The 18,598-nt window shown below is 31.6% G+C and overlaps 1 protein-coding gene across 1 annotated transcript in view; it reads right to left on the bottom strand.

The window, feature by feature from the left end:
- The window catches only part of LOC106478881 (formin-like protein CG32138), a 125,428-nt gene extending 107,989 nt beyond the window's left edge, over nt 1-17,439 (bottom strand). Inside the window, exon 1 of the mRNA XM_022382573.1 lies at nt 16,993-17,439. Within this exon, the coding sequence (XP_022238281.1) occupies nt 16,993-17,289 (297 nt within the window). The 5' untranslated portion in view covers nt 17,290-17,439. The remainder of the gene's footprint in view (nt 1-16,992) is intronic.
- Nucleotides 17,440-18,598: the final 1,159 nt, after the last annotated feature.

The following is an 18,598-nucleotide window of genomic DNA, read 5'->3' as shown; positions in this document are numbered from 1 at the left end:
ACACACACACACATACACTGAACGGACAAGTACGTAGACGATGATTGAGTACAATTCGACTGTGGTCAAGTCCACAGAGATAGAAAATGGCGGGTACTGTTCCTAGAACACAAATTGTGTAATAAGGGCGTTAAAAGTAAGCTGGGTTGTGTCTATCTTCTTAAATAATAGCTTACATACAGATACGTATAACCTACACGCAAATGACTGGATAATGACTCACTACAGATATTATCTGATGTACACCACTATTAAGTTACGATATACTACGTTTAAATTACGTGCCTCTATTGTATATCATGTACGTAATGCTTGTATATTAAATGGCCTTAATAGTAAACTACGGGAATGAAAATGGGGAAAACATTCAGCAAGTCCTTCGTAAAAGGAATACCCTACACAAAATGTCAGTAACAAGCATATAAACCTGCTTTGAGACATTTTGCAGTGCTTAAATAGAGCGCGAAATAATAAATGTTCGTGTTTCATGATCTCATTTTCTTACATTTTCTGATTTATTGTTCGTCTTTTATGATCTCATTTTCCTACAGCTTTGGATTTATTATCCTTGACGATGTTCTTCTCTGTAGCTTAGTAGTCATTAATTTTATCCCATAATATTGAACATAACCTCACATAAAAAAAAATACAATACTTTAACTAATTTTTTATTCGTAAGCACGATAAATCTAAATTGTACGTGGGTGGGTGTGTTTCTTCTTTATATATTACCGCTATCTATATCCAGCACGTACTTCTAACCAGGGCAATTAATTAAGTACTTACCCGATAAATTTTTCAGCTATATTTCTGGTTTCCTAATGCCGCTGGTAGAATAGCAAAAAACTTCTAATTAGAGAAATAAACTATTATTCATTTTTAGTGCCTTTCTATTGGTTGAATTTTTTTTGTTTCGATAATAAGGGTAAGTTGAGCAACCAAGCAGCGTAGGTTAGTCTGCGTTTCCATGTGTACACACACTCAAAACATTTTTCGCACAAAATACGTTGATTTGAGGAAAATATTACACGCCAAAAATATAAAAGAAACAAACATGGGTGATTGTACAGACATTTATAAGCTTTAAAATCACAAGTACATTTGGGTCAGTAGCAGTTCTTCCAGCGAAACCTTTCAAACCTAAGAAATCCTTTATTTCCATTTTCTGTATTCAAATTAGGCCAAAAAACCCTTTAAAAACCTATACATTTAAAGGTAAACCTATATGTTTTAACTAAAACATTACAAAAAAATTCAATATCGTAATCATGATATTTCTATAATTATCCAATACAGGTTCATGGGAATATAAGGGTTTTGTAGAATTTTTGATGTGGTGGAGTAATTCAGACTTTATTACAATTTACGCGGTAAATTCTTTGTCATCGCACACAAAGTAATGACTTTCTTCAATGAAATTTTACAGATGGGTACAGAAATTCACATTTTTCATCAGTCAAGTGTAAATTATTTATATACAATTAAATCTGCATTTTAGTTTGATATATATATATATTTACAAAAAGGAACCTTTAAAAAACTTCAGTTTTACAGTGGCCCACTGGAAGGCCCTGACTACAGATATATGATACTAAGAGTCTCAAGTATAACCAAAAATATCCTAAAAATTAATGACTGCACTCTACAAACGAAAACCCAAAAGGCGAGTGACACGGCAGTTTAACATATGCTTAAATCTTTAAAAGTCAAAAAAAAAATGATAACGTGTTTTAATTTTATTTATGAATCCTCTTCAACGCCATGACTACGTTGATTGTTTTGTTTGTTTTTAATTATGCACAAAGCTACACAAGGGCTATCTGTGCTCTGCCCACCACGGGTATCGAAACCCGGTTTCTAGCGTTGTAAGTCCGCAGACATACCGCTGTGCCACTGGGGGGCGACTACGTTGATAACGAGAACTTTAACGGAACTATGGACTATATCTGTACCTCATGAAACTGTAAATATAACGCTAGTATTTGTTTCTTTCAAGTTAAGCACAAAGCTACACAATGGGCTATCTGTGCTCTGCCCACCACGGGTATCGAAACCCGGTTTCTAGCGTTGTCAGTCTCTCCAACTTTCAACAGTTACATAAAATCAATATTGATATGTTGCTGCTATTATTATGATTTTTATTTCTTTTTGCAGAAATTACCGATTTTCATTGCCAACGTTTTTTTGCGAATGTAATTCACAATGTTGGTCCATAAGAAAAGTGGACAAATTATACCAAGAGTATAAATAAGGCGTCCACGTAAATAACGGTTTTTGGTGTAGATCTTAGGACAACAAGTCGTGTTTGTCGTCTGAAAAGTATCTTGAGACTGGTAAGTCAAGATTACGATTCAATAGGTGTCGTCTGTGTTCGCGAAATGTGTCACTGAATTAACAGCAATGTACAGCAAGTTACAAATGTCACAAACAATGCAGTATATAACAAACCTCATCTGAAGAAGGATTTAGGCCCAAAACATAGTTTTCCTAGACTTTATTACCATCGTATCTACTGTTGTTGTTTTTTCTTTTTTTCTTGAACTTTGTCTTAAATCTTCTGTGCGGTTTCTTTATATTTGTGTGTGTGTGTGTGTGTGTGTGTGTGTGTGTGTGTGTGTGTGTGTGTGTGACTATATAAGACGAGTATGTTTGACGACGGGGATCCGAACTAGCGACCCTCAGATTGCTAGTCGATCGCCCTAACCACCAGGCCAGTATTAGTCATACAAACATAAATACACCAAATTATACATTCGAAAAACCTTTGTCACGTTTTCTACTTTAAGTAAATTAATGTTTAAAGCACATCAAATTATTTCAAAACCGGAGCGTAAAGTGAAGAAACCAAAAGTACACTTGTGTATGCATTAACGTACGTACTTGTGGATCAACTGCAAATAGTGGTGTCGAAGTTTCTTCAGTAGACTATTTCGTTTTATTTAACCCATTGACTGCTGATTCGTCGTATAGGGTACGGTCTGCCTTAGGCCATTGAATGCGAGTGTGCCGTACACGGTGTACGGCTTGCAAACATTCCGGGCGCGTTTACAGCAGTAGCAGTCAGTGGGTTAATATTAGTTGTACTTTCTTCTTGTCATTAAAATTATAAACTTTAGAAATTTCTGTATTAGAATATTATTTTTTACATTCATAAATTTAATTGTAAAGTTATAAAAGTTTTAAGTAGCTCTAAAATTAAATGGTACGACATCATATTTCTAATTACCTATGCACTGGACAAATCAACACATATAATAGCCGCCTTCATAATTTTCAAACTGAAATCTCGTGTTTCACCCCTTTCGAAATGTACGAACAGTTAAAAGTCTCAAATTTACAGTAAAAAAATAACTCTTACTTTAGATTACAAAAAACGTGTTTTATTTCATCATTACATAGCAATATCTAACTGAATCGTTTTCCCATTCCCTCTCAATTGCGAGCTGTTTCTTCAAAAGTAATATTTTCCCAAATCTCTCATCAATAAGTTACCTATGAATATCTTCCATCCGTTCACTTATAAAAATTCGAATACAGTAAACCTACCTTTCCTCAAGTTTCACACACAATTTCATTTCCAAATCACAAAATAACGACATAGCAATTCCATCCTTTTCCCAGATAAAATCCCTGCTCTAAGCAAGCTTTGTTTATCAGTTCGACTGTCTATACTGTGGGTGTGGTGAAGTTATACTGACATTTACTGCAATTTTGACCTTACCAGGTTTCGATTGTCACTGAAACTGTTGTGAAAATAGATCTACAAGTAATAACCTTGTGTTGTTCTCCTATGTTAAGAGGTCATTATTCAGTACAAATCAAATGGTTCGAAAGCTAATAAAATGTTACAAGTCTGCTAATGAATTCACGTCAACAGATAAAGTTTGTCTACACAGTAATTTCCAGATGGGTACGTTACAAGATTTTACACCATGGACCCGTTGAAGAGTCAATGTTCACGGATAAAAATAACAATTCGATATTTATGGGTTAAATTGGGCGGAACGGTCCAGAAAGGCGTTCTGCCTCTTGAGAATTCAAGCCTTTAAGTAACCCAGTTTTTGTAGTTTTGACTTTCTTGTTTCAATACTTTTGGTAGCATTAAAACTTTCTATATTACAACTAGCTAGGTGACGTATATATCTATCCCTACTTGTTTTTATAAAATTTTATTTTATTTTTTATTATACTTATTTGTTTCCTTTTTATTAGCTTTAATTTTGTGGACCAGCAATACCAAGCCGTTATATATATATATATATATAATAGTATCCTTTTCGGTACAAAAAAGGAATCATTGGGAACCCAAACGGAAGAGTTCTTTTAAAGAATTAGAGCGATACGATTAGTCATTTTTTCTGTGCGCTTGTCTGAAAAAGTCACTTACTTACTTACTTCTATAAAAATTTACTGAAATAGTGACATTTTGATACACTCCATAATCAAGTATATATAACGATTTAGGAGGCTTTATAAGTACAATAAGCTCTAGTTTTGCTCAACCACAACTGTGAAATAGTTATTGTTAATATTCAGATATTTTAAAGGTGGTTTTAAACGGGTGATTTTTATGGCAGCCATTTTGTTTCATCACTATTTCTGGTATTAATTACTTCCGTACTTAATGATATATCCGCTGTCTATATTGTCCCTTTTAATACCAAGTTTGTCTTACCTAGCAAGAGTTTATAGTTCGACGTTTCAAGATATTACAGAGAGATATAGAATAATATATTCACTGTCCATATTGTCCCTTTTAGAACCAAGTTTGTCAGATCTAGCAAAAGTTTACAGTTCGAAATTTCAAGGTAGTACAGAAAGATATAGAATAATATATTCACTGTCCATATTGCCCCTTTTAGAACCAAGTTTGTTAAATCTAGCAAAAGTTTCCAGTTCGACGTTTCAAGGTAGTACAGAGATATAGAATAATACATTAACTGTCCATATTGTTCCTTTAGAACCAGTTTTGAGTTTAACTTCGACGATGCTTTTAAAGTCATGCACAAAAACTTTTTGCCCCACTTTAAATGGCCATTCTTAAAGATTTCTTAGAATTCAAAGTTAACATGTTTACCGATTTATGCCGTCTCAGTTCATCAGTTTTTACCTCGATGGATTTATAAATTATTTGAGAAATTTCAGTATTCACATTAAAACGGAGGATGTAATGATACAACGTCATTAAAACTGTTAGGCTTAACAGAGAAGCTGCTCAAAACGCAGTTTGAATAAATGTTTTCCCTTTCTTTTGATTCAACGTTGTTTCTTCACATCCTTTCGTACGATGTTTTGACTTTTTTAATCTAACGTCACACGAACTCCACTATCAAATGAAAACACATTATAGCTTCGTGCGCCAACTAATGTCAAAGGTTCATTGCCACTAGAATTTAAGTATTTTAAATATTTTCACTAGAAAAAAAAAAGAGATAATTCACGCCTGTTATCTGATTCATGCAAATTCATAAACAAATAGTATACCACTCCAAAAGCTAAAGTCAAACATGTAAATATGTTGTATTACATGATACTAAAGGAGAACGGTGGGTGGCCAAACATTACATCATTTCATAACTTTGGGCTACTGCTGAAGGAATAACCACACATACACACCAAATAACAAAAGCGTGCGAAATAACGCTACTTCTAGCCACTCCTGTTTAGTGAGAAGTTCATTCGCACATGACGTCACCATTGGTATCCCGGATTCTCTGTCAAGCCCTAGTATAATGCTTTCAAATATACTACCTAATATTTCAAGTGGAATATATTACTGGCGTTTCTATTTGAAAATTGCACTCTAAGCCACTGAAACAGTAACTAAATAATAGATAAGTTTAATTAAAGCGCCATGACGGTGCAAAGCGGTCAACTACCGATTATTTCACGAACTAATATACGTATTACTTACAGTTGCAGTCTCCATAAATTAAATTCTCTTTCCGAAAAACAAATGTTATGTAGGTTTAATACATATTCCGTTTTCATTTTGTGGTGTATTTCGATCAAAACTATAAATTCGTTTTAACAGTGCCATAATAAAGATGTAATCTTAAAGTTTAGCGGCAGCAGAGAAAAATGGTAACTAACTTCCGATATCTTTAAGAAAATGTGCATATTTTCGATTAAGATTAAAATTGGAAACGAATTAATAAAATATAAGGAAGTACATTTGGTCTCATAATAGTTTATAATACACCAGAAATATGTGATCGAAAAGTTTAATTTCTTTCATTATAAAAAGAGGAACAGTCATATACAATGTCTTCTTTTTATTATATTGAATTTTAAGTAATACTACTAGAAAAACTTATAACATGTACATACTGTATCTATTAAAATAGTCAACATTTAAATAAATTGTATAAGTTAGCCAAAGTTTCAATGGAACAAATAAAAAATATTTACTTGCAACATGTAACATGAAAATACAAATGGTGCACACAGATTATTTAAAAAATATATATTTGTAGCATTCAGAATGAGAGGACACACATTGTAACAGGTCCTTGAAACATGTTTTAAATATTGTGGGCCTACCCACGTGTGTAGACACTAAGGTTAATTTCTACCTAAAACTAACAGTCCGTGAACACTATATTTCTGTCATTTGTAAAGGTGTGTATGCCACAAATTCAGTACATTTGGAAAGTTTGTTTTTTTTAATAAAAACCAGTCTGACTATTAATCTCTGTGTAATTTATTACTTGGAATATGACTAAACACTCAAAGGTTACAAAAACATTCAACACTGGGACATGTCTACACCTTCATCATGTTAACTCTTAAGAGATATGTCTTCCAATACTTATATTTTATACTATACAATGTAGTAATTTTCTAGCAACTAAAAATGTAGTCATATTACAAATGGCTGTATGCAACAAAACTTCTTAAATGCCTGTGCTGAGAATAGAACAATTTCTATCCAACATTAGTAAATACTAAAAGCCTTCCATTATAGAATAGCTAGACTCTGCTACATGTGGAATTGGAAAATGACATGAACAATAAGTGTGTCCAATACAAGAATTTTCCTAATTTTGAAAAATACTCATACATGTGGCATCATTAATTCTTCCCTTCTCATCAAAGTAACACAGTTTTGGGCACAAGTATCAAAAAGCACTTTACAAATACATTTATAATATGGAAAAACTCTCATGCCCCCCCCCCTGGTTATCTTTGATGAAATAAATACGACAAAAAGATAGTTTTCATAGCATTAATTATAACTTGGATAATACATTGTAATAAAACTACTCCTAACTATTAAGGAATTATCGAAGCATTTCCATTTGTACATAACATTCATTTATCTAAGAAATAATTTTTAATGTATCTATAAAAAGGTCTGACTAAACTGTAATCAATATAAAACCCTTTCTGAAACTTACAATGTTCTACAAACACTGACACATGAACCATAAAACATACGTTCTGCAAACACTAATACATCTACTAACACATGAACCAGGTATTATCCTCTACATTAATTAGTACTAATATTTCTTCAAGACAAATTTCTCTTATCCACTTAAATTGAAAACCTGATTAACACTTCTAAGAACGAACTTCAAAAAAATGATTAAGTACACAAGTACTAATAGAAATTAACTCATTTTCAAAACTATGTCAAAATTAATTTTCCAAAAAATGTTTCACAGATTTAAGAAGGAAGACTTATTCCATTATTAAATTATTCTATACACTAAAATTTTCAGTTAAACTTATATCATTGAAAATATAAAAAAAAATATTTTTGTAGCATTGTTATTTGTTGGAGGGTTCTTTTAAACTACTTGGTGAAAATAACTCAACATTAAATTCATGTAACAATAATAAAATTTCCTCATTTAACATTCCTACAAACTTGGACACTTGTTTAATGCCATTAGTTGTTGTAGGCCTACATTAAAAATCCTGTTAACTAATGTAAAACAAAACAGCTTACTTATACAAAGTAACTCAGTAATGCAATAGCAAATATCCAAATACTTTATGAAAACTCTCTATTTTGAAAAAAATGTACCCATTTCCTTGACTATCTTTCAACCAACTCTACTCTTGAAACACTTGAAAGGACTCTACACACTTCACAACTATCTCATATTCATAATCCTCCTTCAAATGTACAAGAAAACTCTGTCACATCCTTAAAACTTGCTATGTGTTATAAACCTCTTATTAAACCTTTTGATCTGAACGTTATTAGTAAGACCTACAAGCTCCCTATAGCTAATATTTAAACAACATTAAAAATCTAGCTTTACAACACTGCCCCCTTCCTGGATTGTAAAGTCCCTCACACAATACTAATACAAAAAAAAATACACTAAATTTCTATTCACCAAGTCTTCTTGGTGGTTTGTTCTCCTGAGGCGCATGGTTTACAGGTGGAATGACATCTTATCCCTTCTTGTCATTGGATGTCCTGTCCCTGGGGGAGTTCTTCCCGGATAGGTGGTCTGGTGAATCTACTGGCAATCCTTCTGGAAGTAGTTTTTGCAGAAACTCTGTTGGCTGTTCTCTCACCAAGGTACTTCCAATGATGATCACAGTGGATGACTTTTTACTTGATTTGCCTCTTCTCTAAATACCTACTTCATTTCAAGAGTTTGTTCTCTCTTGTGACAGGAAATGTTCAGCAATGGCATGTCACAATGATGGTTTGTTTGTCAATATGCACAAAGCTACACAATGGTCTATCTGTGTTGTGCCTAGCATGAATGTCAAAACCTTGTTTTTAGGATTATAAGTTTTCAGACTTATTGAGCCACTTATGGGCACACCTCAGTGGAATCCAGTTTTATTGACACTTACAGCATAGTTAACTTTTGCTTTATCACAAATTAATGTAATTCTTTCCTGGATAAAGTCATGTATGACATTTATTTTCCACATCCAGGAGAGCTCTTCCAACCACCAATTTTTCATGATATGCTGGAATATTTGGTTTCATTATGCCCCAGTCATGAGATGAAAACTGTTCTTATATTCTTCTGATATGAGTATCTCACTTCTTGGTGGTGCCATAACCACTGTTCGTTTCCATTGGAAGTTTAACCTCCATCACAGTAATTGCCATAAGGTGAACAGGGATTTCCTGGTCATAGATTATGAAGCTATCTGAAGCTAGCCTGGCCTTGCATCCAGGTCTCTGTACAAAGCCAGTTCACAAAATGCACTCTTCCTTGAAGTCAATTACTCACATATCCTGAGGCACAGAGAAGCTTCCTATATTAAGGGTAACTTTAAAATTTCCTTTTGCTGAAACTTTATGTACACCTGCAGTTTGCATCAATCCCTTTTCTTTTTTCATCTCGGGAGGTAATTTCCCATCTTCTAGCTGTGGAACTAGTGTCAATTAACATACAAAGTTTTCTCATCACTCATAAATCCTTGTTTTCTCGATGTTTCATTAGCTTCATATTGTTTCATGATCTGGTTGTGCTCTCTCTTCAAGGCTTAGTAAGAGCTGTTGATTTCTTAGTCTCAGCTATAATAGCCAGGTTTCCCACAGTTATGACAATTACTCTTTCTGGTATTGATCAAGAGCTCTTATTCCATATAGACCTTTGACCTTGGTAACATGTCCCTTTTAGCTAGACTTGAAGCATCTACTACCTTATGGTTTATTTCTTTTGTTCTTTCGTTACTGGGTTATTTCAAATTATTTGGTAAAAATAATTCAATGTCCAGAACACAATGATAATAAATTACATTATTTTCTCATTTAGCATTTCTACAAGCTTGAATACTTGTACACTGCATTGAATTGTTGTAAGCCTACATTATAAATTATGTTAACTAATGTAAAACAAATCAACTTACTTGTACAAAGTAACTCCTAAACAAAGATCTAAATACCTTATGAAAAACACACTATTCGATTCTCTACCTTAAAAAACAACTACCTATTTCCTGACTATCTTTCTAGGCCTATATTATTAAACCTTTTGATCTGAATGTTATCAGTAAGATCTACAGTTCCCACTAACATTTAATTTACAACATTAAAAATATAGTTTACAAGATTATCAAAGAGCATTTTATTGAATTCTTTACATCATATAATATATATATATATATATACATCCATACAAATTACAATTTCCAATTATAAAAGTAAATTAGTGAGTCAATTTTTTTTTCACACAAACATAAAACACACTTTTAATAGTTAATTTCAAACCTGTGAATGGTCACCCACAGAAACTGTATTTCAACAGGTTAGAAAGAATACACATCATATATCTTGTAGTCTGGCCACATTACATGTAACTTTACAGTGAAATTACATTCAAAAAGTTTTAAAAAATGTTTATTTCTACAACCAGAAAAAAAGAACAGTCAAATTATCATTATAAATCAGTGATTTTCAGTACCCTTAAGGACATCTACAATTAAATGCATTACTATGGAGTGATGCTCATACTACATAAGACAGCAGCATTACTCCAGCTTCATATTCAGATTAGATACAACTGTAGTGGATATACATTGTATTTCACTCTTAAATATAGCACCACCAACTACATACACATGAAATAAGCAGCAATAACACATGTAAAGTTTTGAAGCTTTAAAGAATTTTTGTATTATTAGTAATGAACAAAAATGTTATATAAGAGGTGTATATTAGTCATTCATACATTTTTAATATGTACATGTTATTTTTGACAGTGTAATAGAATATCATGCTTAGCAAGTTCCTATAATTGGGCAAAGGATATTGCACTTTTTGAATTCATATTACATCTCTAATCTATCAATAGCCTAAATTTTTTAAAGGTCCAGTACAAATACATGTAGATAACTGTTTTTTGGACTTTCTATATGGTACCATGATAATACTGTCTTTAAGGTTTTACGATCAACTGAAAGATAAAATAAGGGGAGATTTTTAAATGTAACAGATAATTATAATTAGTGAGCTATGTTCTTTTAAACTGATTATTAAAGCACACTTTCCAACTCAAAATGGCAAAATGTAACTTTAACAGTATGTATATCATGTGATCTGGGATTAGAATCCTACTAGATCCTACACAAGGGTTGGAAATTGCTAGGCAGTCATAGTTTAACCTGCACTTGCCTGATTGTATTTATTATGTGATTTCTAGACAAATGGTCGGTTGTTCTTATTCCATTTGAGTCTGTACTACCGTTAAAAATGAGCATTCTCATGAAAACACAAACAAAAAAGTGATTTAATTGGAAAAACTTCAAATATATCTATTCAGTTACACTGATTAATGGCAGGTAAAATAATGTATTAATCAAAATTACAATTAAATTGATTAATGTTACAAACATAATCATCTAAATGAAATTAGTTTTCTAATTATTCCAACCATTCAAGTAATCAAAATATTGACATAATGATTTCTCATTATTATTTTCAGTTATTTAAGGCTGTTCAGCTTAATCGATTAGTATCATGAATCACAAAAATAATCAACTGATTAGAGTTAGTGTTTCTGATTATTCCACATATCCAAGTGTTCTGCGAGAGTAATCAATGAGCCCAACAATTATTCATTTATCAAATTTCACTAAATCAACCAACTCTAGTATTTACCCAAGTTTTGTGGTATGAATACATATCATGTATTTATGAACAACACTTGCAGTTGAACTGATGGTGTAATCTTTGATTGTAATCTGGTATTTCATTAATGGACATGTTTCACTTACTTTGCTATTTCAAAAATTAATGCACAGAGAAATATTCCTAGTTTCATTTGGATAATTCAAATTAATGAAAAATTAATAACAACATATGGACAACAATGGAATAATATTGGTCCATTAACGATGTCCTTGCACACCCACCTGCTTGAGAAAAGTAAAAATTGAAACCACTTTTTATTTTGCAAGAAATTATTGACTTCCTTCTCAAACTACTGTAAAGTAGTGGCTTCCATTACTGCTCATAGCAACTTATTCCATAAAATCAATCATCCTATCACAAATATAATAATGTCATAACTGGAACCTTTTTTTTTATCTTTTCAAGTCCCCTCATCCTATTATCTTCAAAATGCAGCACAAAGAAATCAGACATCTTTAACCTATCAATCCCCAAAATAATCTTGTAAACTTGAATAAAATAACCTCTTCTTTTCTTAAGAGAAAATAAGATAATCCTCTCATCTCTGGAATTATTCTATTAGCTCTCCTCTGAGCCCTTTCCAATAAGTCAATATCATTTCTTAGATAAGGAGATCAAACTGTACACAGTATACTCCAAGAAAGGTTGGTTAACTAGTGGTTTGCATTAGAAATAATTACATATTTTGACCAGTAGTCAATATGTCTATCATTACAAACTTTATTTTCAATATTTTAATTTAGTTGTTTGCTATATGGAGCTACTAATCATAATGATGATACAATATCTTGAAAGTTCATGTAATTTGTAGAAATAAAGGTACATATAAATACAAGAATCAATGAAGTAATGAGTGACTGAGAAGTTACTCTGCAATAATTTAGTCATTACATTCAGCTAACAACTGATTAGTAAGAAACTTATACAAGTAAGTTACATGCAAGTTAAGTGTAAATACCATTAGTCTAGGAATTTCTGGTACAACATTGCTTGTGAACTTAGGCCTACAAAAAACAATAAACTTATCCTGTAGAAACATTGTAAAAGAAACTAATTGATATCACTATGTGGAATGAACTTGGCATTATTTTTCCCAAATTATCCAAAAGGACCTGGCCATAGATAGAATATATTGCAACAGTATAAACATGCTAAAATTCTATTGGATTTTCTAATTGCACTGTTTCAATGATTTGAGTAGATTATCCATCATTATGCAAAGATATTTTCTTTAGTCATACTATTGTTTTACTCATGTTATAAAAAAATATATTGTAATAATTTTCATGACAATTCCTAATTTTGTCACACTAACTTAGCATACAATTGTGAGCAAAAACAAAAAAATTACATGTACGCTTGTAAATGTAAGCTAGCCTTTAATGAATTAAACTTCCTTACATACCTCCAAATGTGGACAGCAATAATATAGTTTGTAGCTTATCTCTATTCGTTTTATTAATTATCATTTTCCTAAAGCTTTTCATAACATATCTCACAAAAGATGAATCAGTAAGTTTGATAATCACAGAAGAAACAGTAGAAAAGTTTAGAAAAGAACTAAAAATTTACTTTAGTGGTAGAAAGAAAACTGTCTGAAAAACCAAAACAGGCATATTTTGATTGTGATTAGTGTGTGGTCTATTCTGAGACCTCATTTGATCACTATTAGGGAGTTGCTTATGCAACTCAAATTTTTAAAGGGGATGGTAAAATGTGTCCTAAAAATTATAGCCCAGTTTGTCCATCTTTTATAATGTAAAAATTCTAGATATACTGATAAAACAAGCTTTATTATCACATTTATTTAAGTATGATATCATAAACAAGTGAAAACCAATTCGGATTCACCAAAGGGAAATTTTGTCTTCCTAGTCGGTTTTCTTTTCTCGGGGATGTTACTCGTTATCTGTATAATAGAAAGGGTGTGAACTTGCTGAACTTAAAAGCTGCAATATAAATGTATAGCTTCAAAAATTATATAATTAGGAACTGGAGAAAGACAAGTTAACTGGATCATATGGTGGATGGATGGGAGAAACTAAGTGGTTTTCATTAACAGAATCAAGTAAAACTGCACTCATGCTACTTATTTACTAGTGGATTAACTCAGGGTTCAGTACTTAGGCCTTTACTCCTTCTTATTTACATTAATGTTATTAACAAGAGCATAATTAGTAAGGTTTACTGATGATTTTAAATTTTTGGGTATTTTTAACTGTATTGAGAATGTCGAAGTACTACAGAGTGACTTGGGTTAAATGGTTAGTTACACAAATTTATGGTAAACGACCATTAAACACGCTATATATATAGTAAGTGTAAAGTAATGCATTTGGGTTTTCATAATTTTAATCCCACCTTTAATATAGATGGGAATCAATAACATGACTGAAGAAATTTCTTGCCATGGTGTTGTTTAATTCACTCAACCCATTAAAATAGTGTTCCGTTGCTAGTAGTAAAGCTAATAAAATTCTACGGTGTATCTACAGACATTGATTAGAAGTCAAAAGAGGTAATTATCTCTCCATAATTCACTAGTTAGGCTCAGGGTAAAATTCTCAAAAAAAAATTAGAGACCTGTACTCAGCTGGGTAAAGTGGACCTGTTTTTGAAAAAAGAAAACAAAATCTACGTACATATATAAAAAATGAAAATTTTTGTGTCAATGAATAAATTATTTCTGACAGAACAATGGAATGCATGCATATCTGTAAAAGTAGCTCAAGTAAGTTCCAGTACTCAGTACCAGTGAGTACTGGCAAATTTCACCCCTGGTTAAGTTTCTCTTTGAATACTGTGTACAGTTTTGATCTCCTTATCTAATAAAAGATACTTACTGGAAGAGGTTCAGAGGAGGAATATTCAGATGATTCCAGGAATGGAAGGGTTATCTTATAGGGATAGATCAAGATATGTCAACTTTCTTTCTCTTGAGAAAAGAAAGATATGATATTATTGAAGTTTAATAGACTATCTTGGGGATCAATAACATTAATGCCTCAATATATTTGCATTGTTTTCTGAAGATAAGAGGATGAGATGGCACATGGTAAAATTTTAGAAAAGACGGGCTAAGTTCAAGGTAAATCAGTTTTATTTTTCTAGCAGTGTGAATAACTTATGGAATGAGTTGCTATTGGCAGTAATGGAGCACAGCAATTTATATGAGATTAAGTGGAAAATCAATGTTAATATTCCTGGTCTTTCACACTGTTCCTATACACCCACCTTTGAGAAAAGTACAAACTTAAGCCCACCATTTATTTTCCAGCAATATGTGAAGTTGCCAACAGTAGTGCATTCTACAAATTAATCACCCTGTTAGAAAAAATAAGCTTTTTTAACTTGGGCCTTCCTTATCGAAATCTTAAACTTGTATCCTCTCATCATATTATCTTCAGAATATACCATAAATAATGCAGAAGCTTTTATGAGGTTATCTCTTGGATAGTCTTACAAGTTTAAATAAGATCACCTCTTTTATCTTTCTTTTTTAAAAAAAGTTAAGAGATCTTAACCTATCCCTACAAGGTAATTTTTTCAAGCTCAGATTCATCCTAGTAGCTTCCCTCTGATAAGTCAATATCCTTCTGAGATAAGGAGGCCAAAACTATACACAATATTCTAAGTAAGGCCTAACTAGTTATCTGAATAAAAATAATTACCATATTTGACTTGTAATCAGTATATCTATAAAGACACATACTAAACACCAGCAACAAAACAGTTCAACTACAGTTTGAGTAGCTTATCAACCAACACATGGACACTTTTTTCTTCAATCACACTATTGAGTGGGGTCACATCTATATTAGATGTGGTATCCAAATTATGATAGCCTAAATACATTAACTTGCACTTATTGTAAAGGTCACTTGCCAAATATTTGTTCAACAAACCAACAGAAAATTCATTCTGTAGTACCTTATTCCTCAGTACAGATAGAAATACCCAATGGTTTAATGTCATCCATAAATTTTACTAGTTATGCCCCTATTACTATCATTAAATAAGGAAAATAAGAAATAAGTAAATTGGTTGGTAATACTGATAGGATATTTGAAATTAAGTTTAACTTATTTTATACTAGTACTAAAATTTCTGCAATAAATTGCTCACATTATAAACTTTGATGGCAGTTAGCAATTAGCTTTGATGTGTGTTACCAAATTTCAGTTAAATGATGGTTATACTTTAATGTTTGTGACCTTTAGTAAAAAATGGTGTTAATAAATGAGGGAAGGAAATAAAAGCAACGAGTTTGGATGATTTAAAATTTTTGTCAGATAAGTAAATTACAGTCTAGTATTACATTTAACTTGTTTTTTTTGTGTTTTTGCTGTAGCTGATCACAGGCTAAATGGCTCTCTTCTGTCACCTTGCTTTTTCTTTTGTTCTCAGAAGCTGTATAACTTTAAAGGCTATTTCTTGAGAAATATAATTTTTTCAAATGTTGCAAGGAAAACAATCTATAATATGCACACATTTTGTGTAAGCAAATGGTTGATGAAGTTCAATTTTGTGCTACAAGTGACTATTCAACTATCAATATACAAGATTCATATGTTGGACTGTATGTGATATAGACATAACAATCTTGAACTGCTAATAGTGCTACTTGGGTAGTTTTTACTACTTCTGAAATAAGATGTAGAATTTAGATCTTTAATTCTGTGACTATCATATTTGAGTGTCATTTCAGAAAACCTATCAGCTTGTACATTATAATACATAAAATTACAAAAATAGAGTTCAACCCTTTTAGTTGCAAGAGGATAAAGTGTGAGAGTTAGCTAGTTACTTTTATTTTAGAAGTTATTTTATTTTCAATTCACCTCAATCCTTAATACAGACTACAACAGTGGTTTAGTATCTACATTATTCATTACACAACATTATTCTTTTTTTAAACAAACTATATTGTCACATATGATGCTTTCACCATCACTTTTAATTCTAATAATAATATGTACAAAACCATTGAAGCATATCATAGAATAATGTCTCACTATTCTAAAAGTAAAAGCTTAAGGAGGTAGAATATAAGGAAACAATTAAAAATAGATTTACAACTTAAGTTAAGCCATTAACAAATCATTTAGACCTCATAATCACAAATTATGTCGAATCTTATTATTGGACTATAGCTTTTCTTGCCTTTTTTTTATAAATACAGTGTATACCACTTACTCAATTTTATTTCTAGGCGATTAAGTTTATTTTTTTACTTCCCGACATGCATTCATGAAAAATCACAGTTACCTATTTTATCAAAATTTAATAGATAAGTGTAATTCATAAATTCTATTACGTATTACGGATCTAGTTGAAAAATAATAAATTTTAATGACACTTAATTCACTCACCAAAACTTTCGTGAACCTTCTTTCCAATTCACTTCGTTCAGGCATAGGCATTTTAAAATTCTCAACTGACTGTACGGTTGAATGATGTTTCGAAGTTCGTAATGGTACGCCTAACGATGTACCCACAGCATGAGAGGGTGAATTAACGTTACAATTCTCTGGTTGTGATTGAGAACTTTCCGAAATCCCCATATTATTATTAGTTGTAGTACTAGTAGCACTCAATTCCGTCTCAGGTTCACAGAAAACACACGCAAATTTAAGTCCTTTACGAAAGTCAGCTCCTTTCATTGACATTAGTGAAATTCAAAATATTGTTCAGCTTCTGTTACTAATATTATTAGTATAAGTATAACACATTATTCATGGTTCGATATTCGTTTGAAACGAAAAATTTCATAATATATATAGATCTAGGCCTAACACTTCCTGCTAAAGCCATCGTTATGTTTCTCGAAACGGCGACACTACAAGTTACATAGCATATCGTTATCCATATATTTATCAATGCGCATGCTCTAATAATGACGCCTGAAAAACTCACCCAATAATATTATTACGCTATTTTTTAGACCTCGCGCGCAAGTAATTATGCCTCTCTAAAATAAAAACAGAAATTAACTTGTTGTTGATTTTTATCACACAATGGGCTATATGCGCTTTGTCCACGGCAGGAAATAAAATAACAACAACCGAATTTAAGCGTTCTTAAACTTATCACTAACATACCGGAAGGGGTGACATTAATACCACACACATTATTTTTTGTGAGTGAATTTACTGAGTATATATATATATATCTTCTTTGAATATACTTCTTCTAATTAGTAGTGATAGTTCTATTTTCTCTCTGTCATTAACCAATAAATTAAACCAAATATCACAAAAAGGATGATTTTTATTGTTTTATAGAGTTCTTTTAGTAAACGTAAAACTCTTCTAAAGTGCTGTTAAAGAAACTTTTTAACGGTTTAAACTGTATGTTTGCTGTACAAGCTGGTGAAATAATGTGTAAACAAAGTTACTCTAGTCTAGTGTCACTGAAGTTACTATAAGCTGACATCAATATCTGAAAACATAGCTGAGAAAAGTTTTTATATTAATATTTCAATGCTCAGCTCTCTTCAAATATCATTTGTTGTCTGTGCACTTATTAGCAATTTCAAGAATTATTAAAACCAAGGAGAAAACTTAAAACGTGTAATTTATTTCACACATTTTTAACACTCAACAATTTAATTTATATAAACAGTGGCTAAATGAAACAGCTTTATATGTACGTTAATAATGCTTGAACAACACGTTTCTTACTTGAAAGTATTCAATAGTTCATCTTGCCTAACAATATGCAATCTTGCATGATTTTAATCACAACTAAATTTCATTACTTTTCCAACTTTAGGGTTTCACGTCTAACAGCAATGGTAAATTTTGATTAATTATACTTGTCGTAAGACAATAGTATTAGGCCTAATACTAATGTCTTATGACAAGTATAATTAATTATAATCATGTTTTGCCAGCTTGGAAAAGGTGTTCACACCGTAACAAACGTTAATTTTCTTTGCGCGGACGTCAAAGCAGTTAGACATGAAAAGAAAAAAAA

Source organism: Limulus polyphemus, unplaced genomic scaffold, assembly GCF_000517525.1.
Source record: "Limulus polyphemus unplaced genomic scaffold, Limulus_polyphemus-2.1.2 Scaffold258, whole genome shotgun sequence".
In the NCBI taxonomy this organism is placed as follows: domain Eukaryota; kingdom Metazoa; phylum Arthropoda; class Merostomata; order Xiphosura; family Limulidae; genus Limulus; species Limulus polyphemus.
This window is presented reverse-complemented; position numbering and strand designations above follow the sequence as displayed.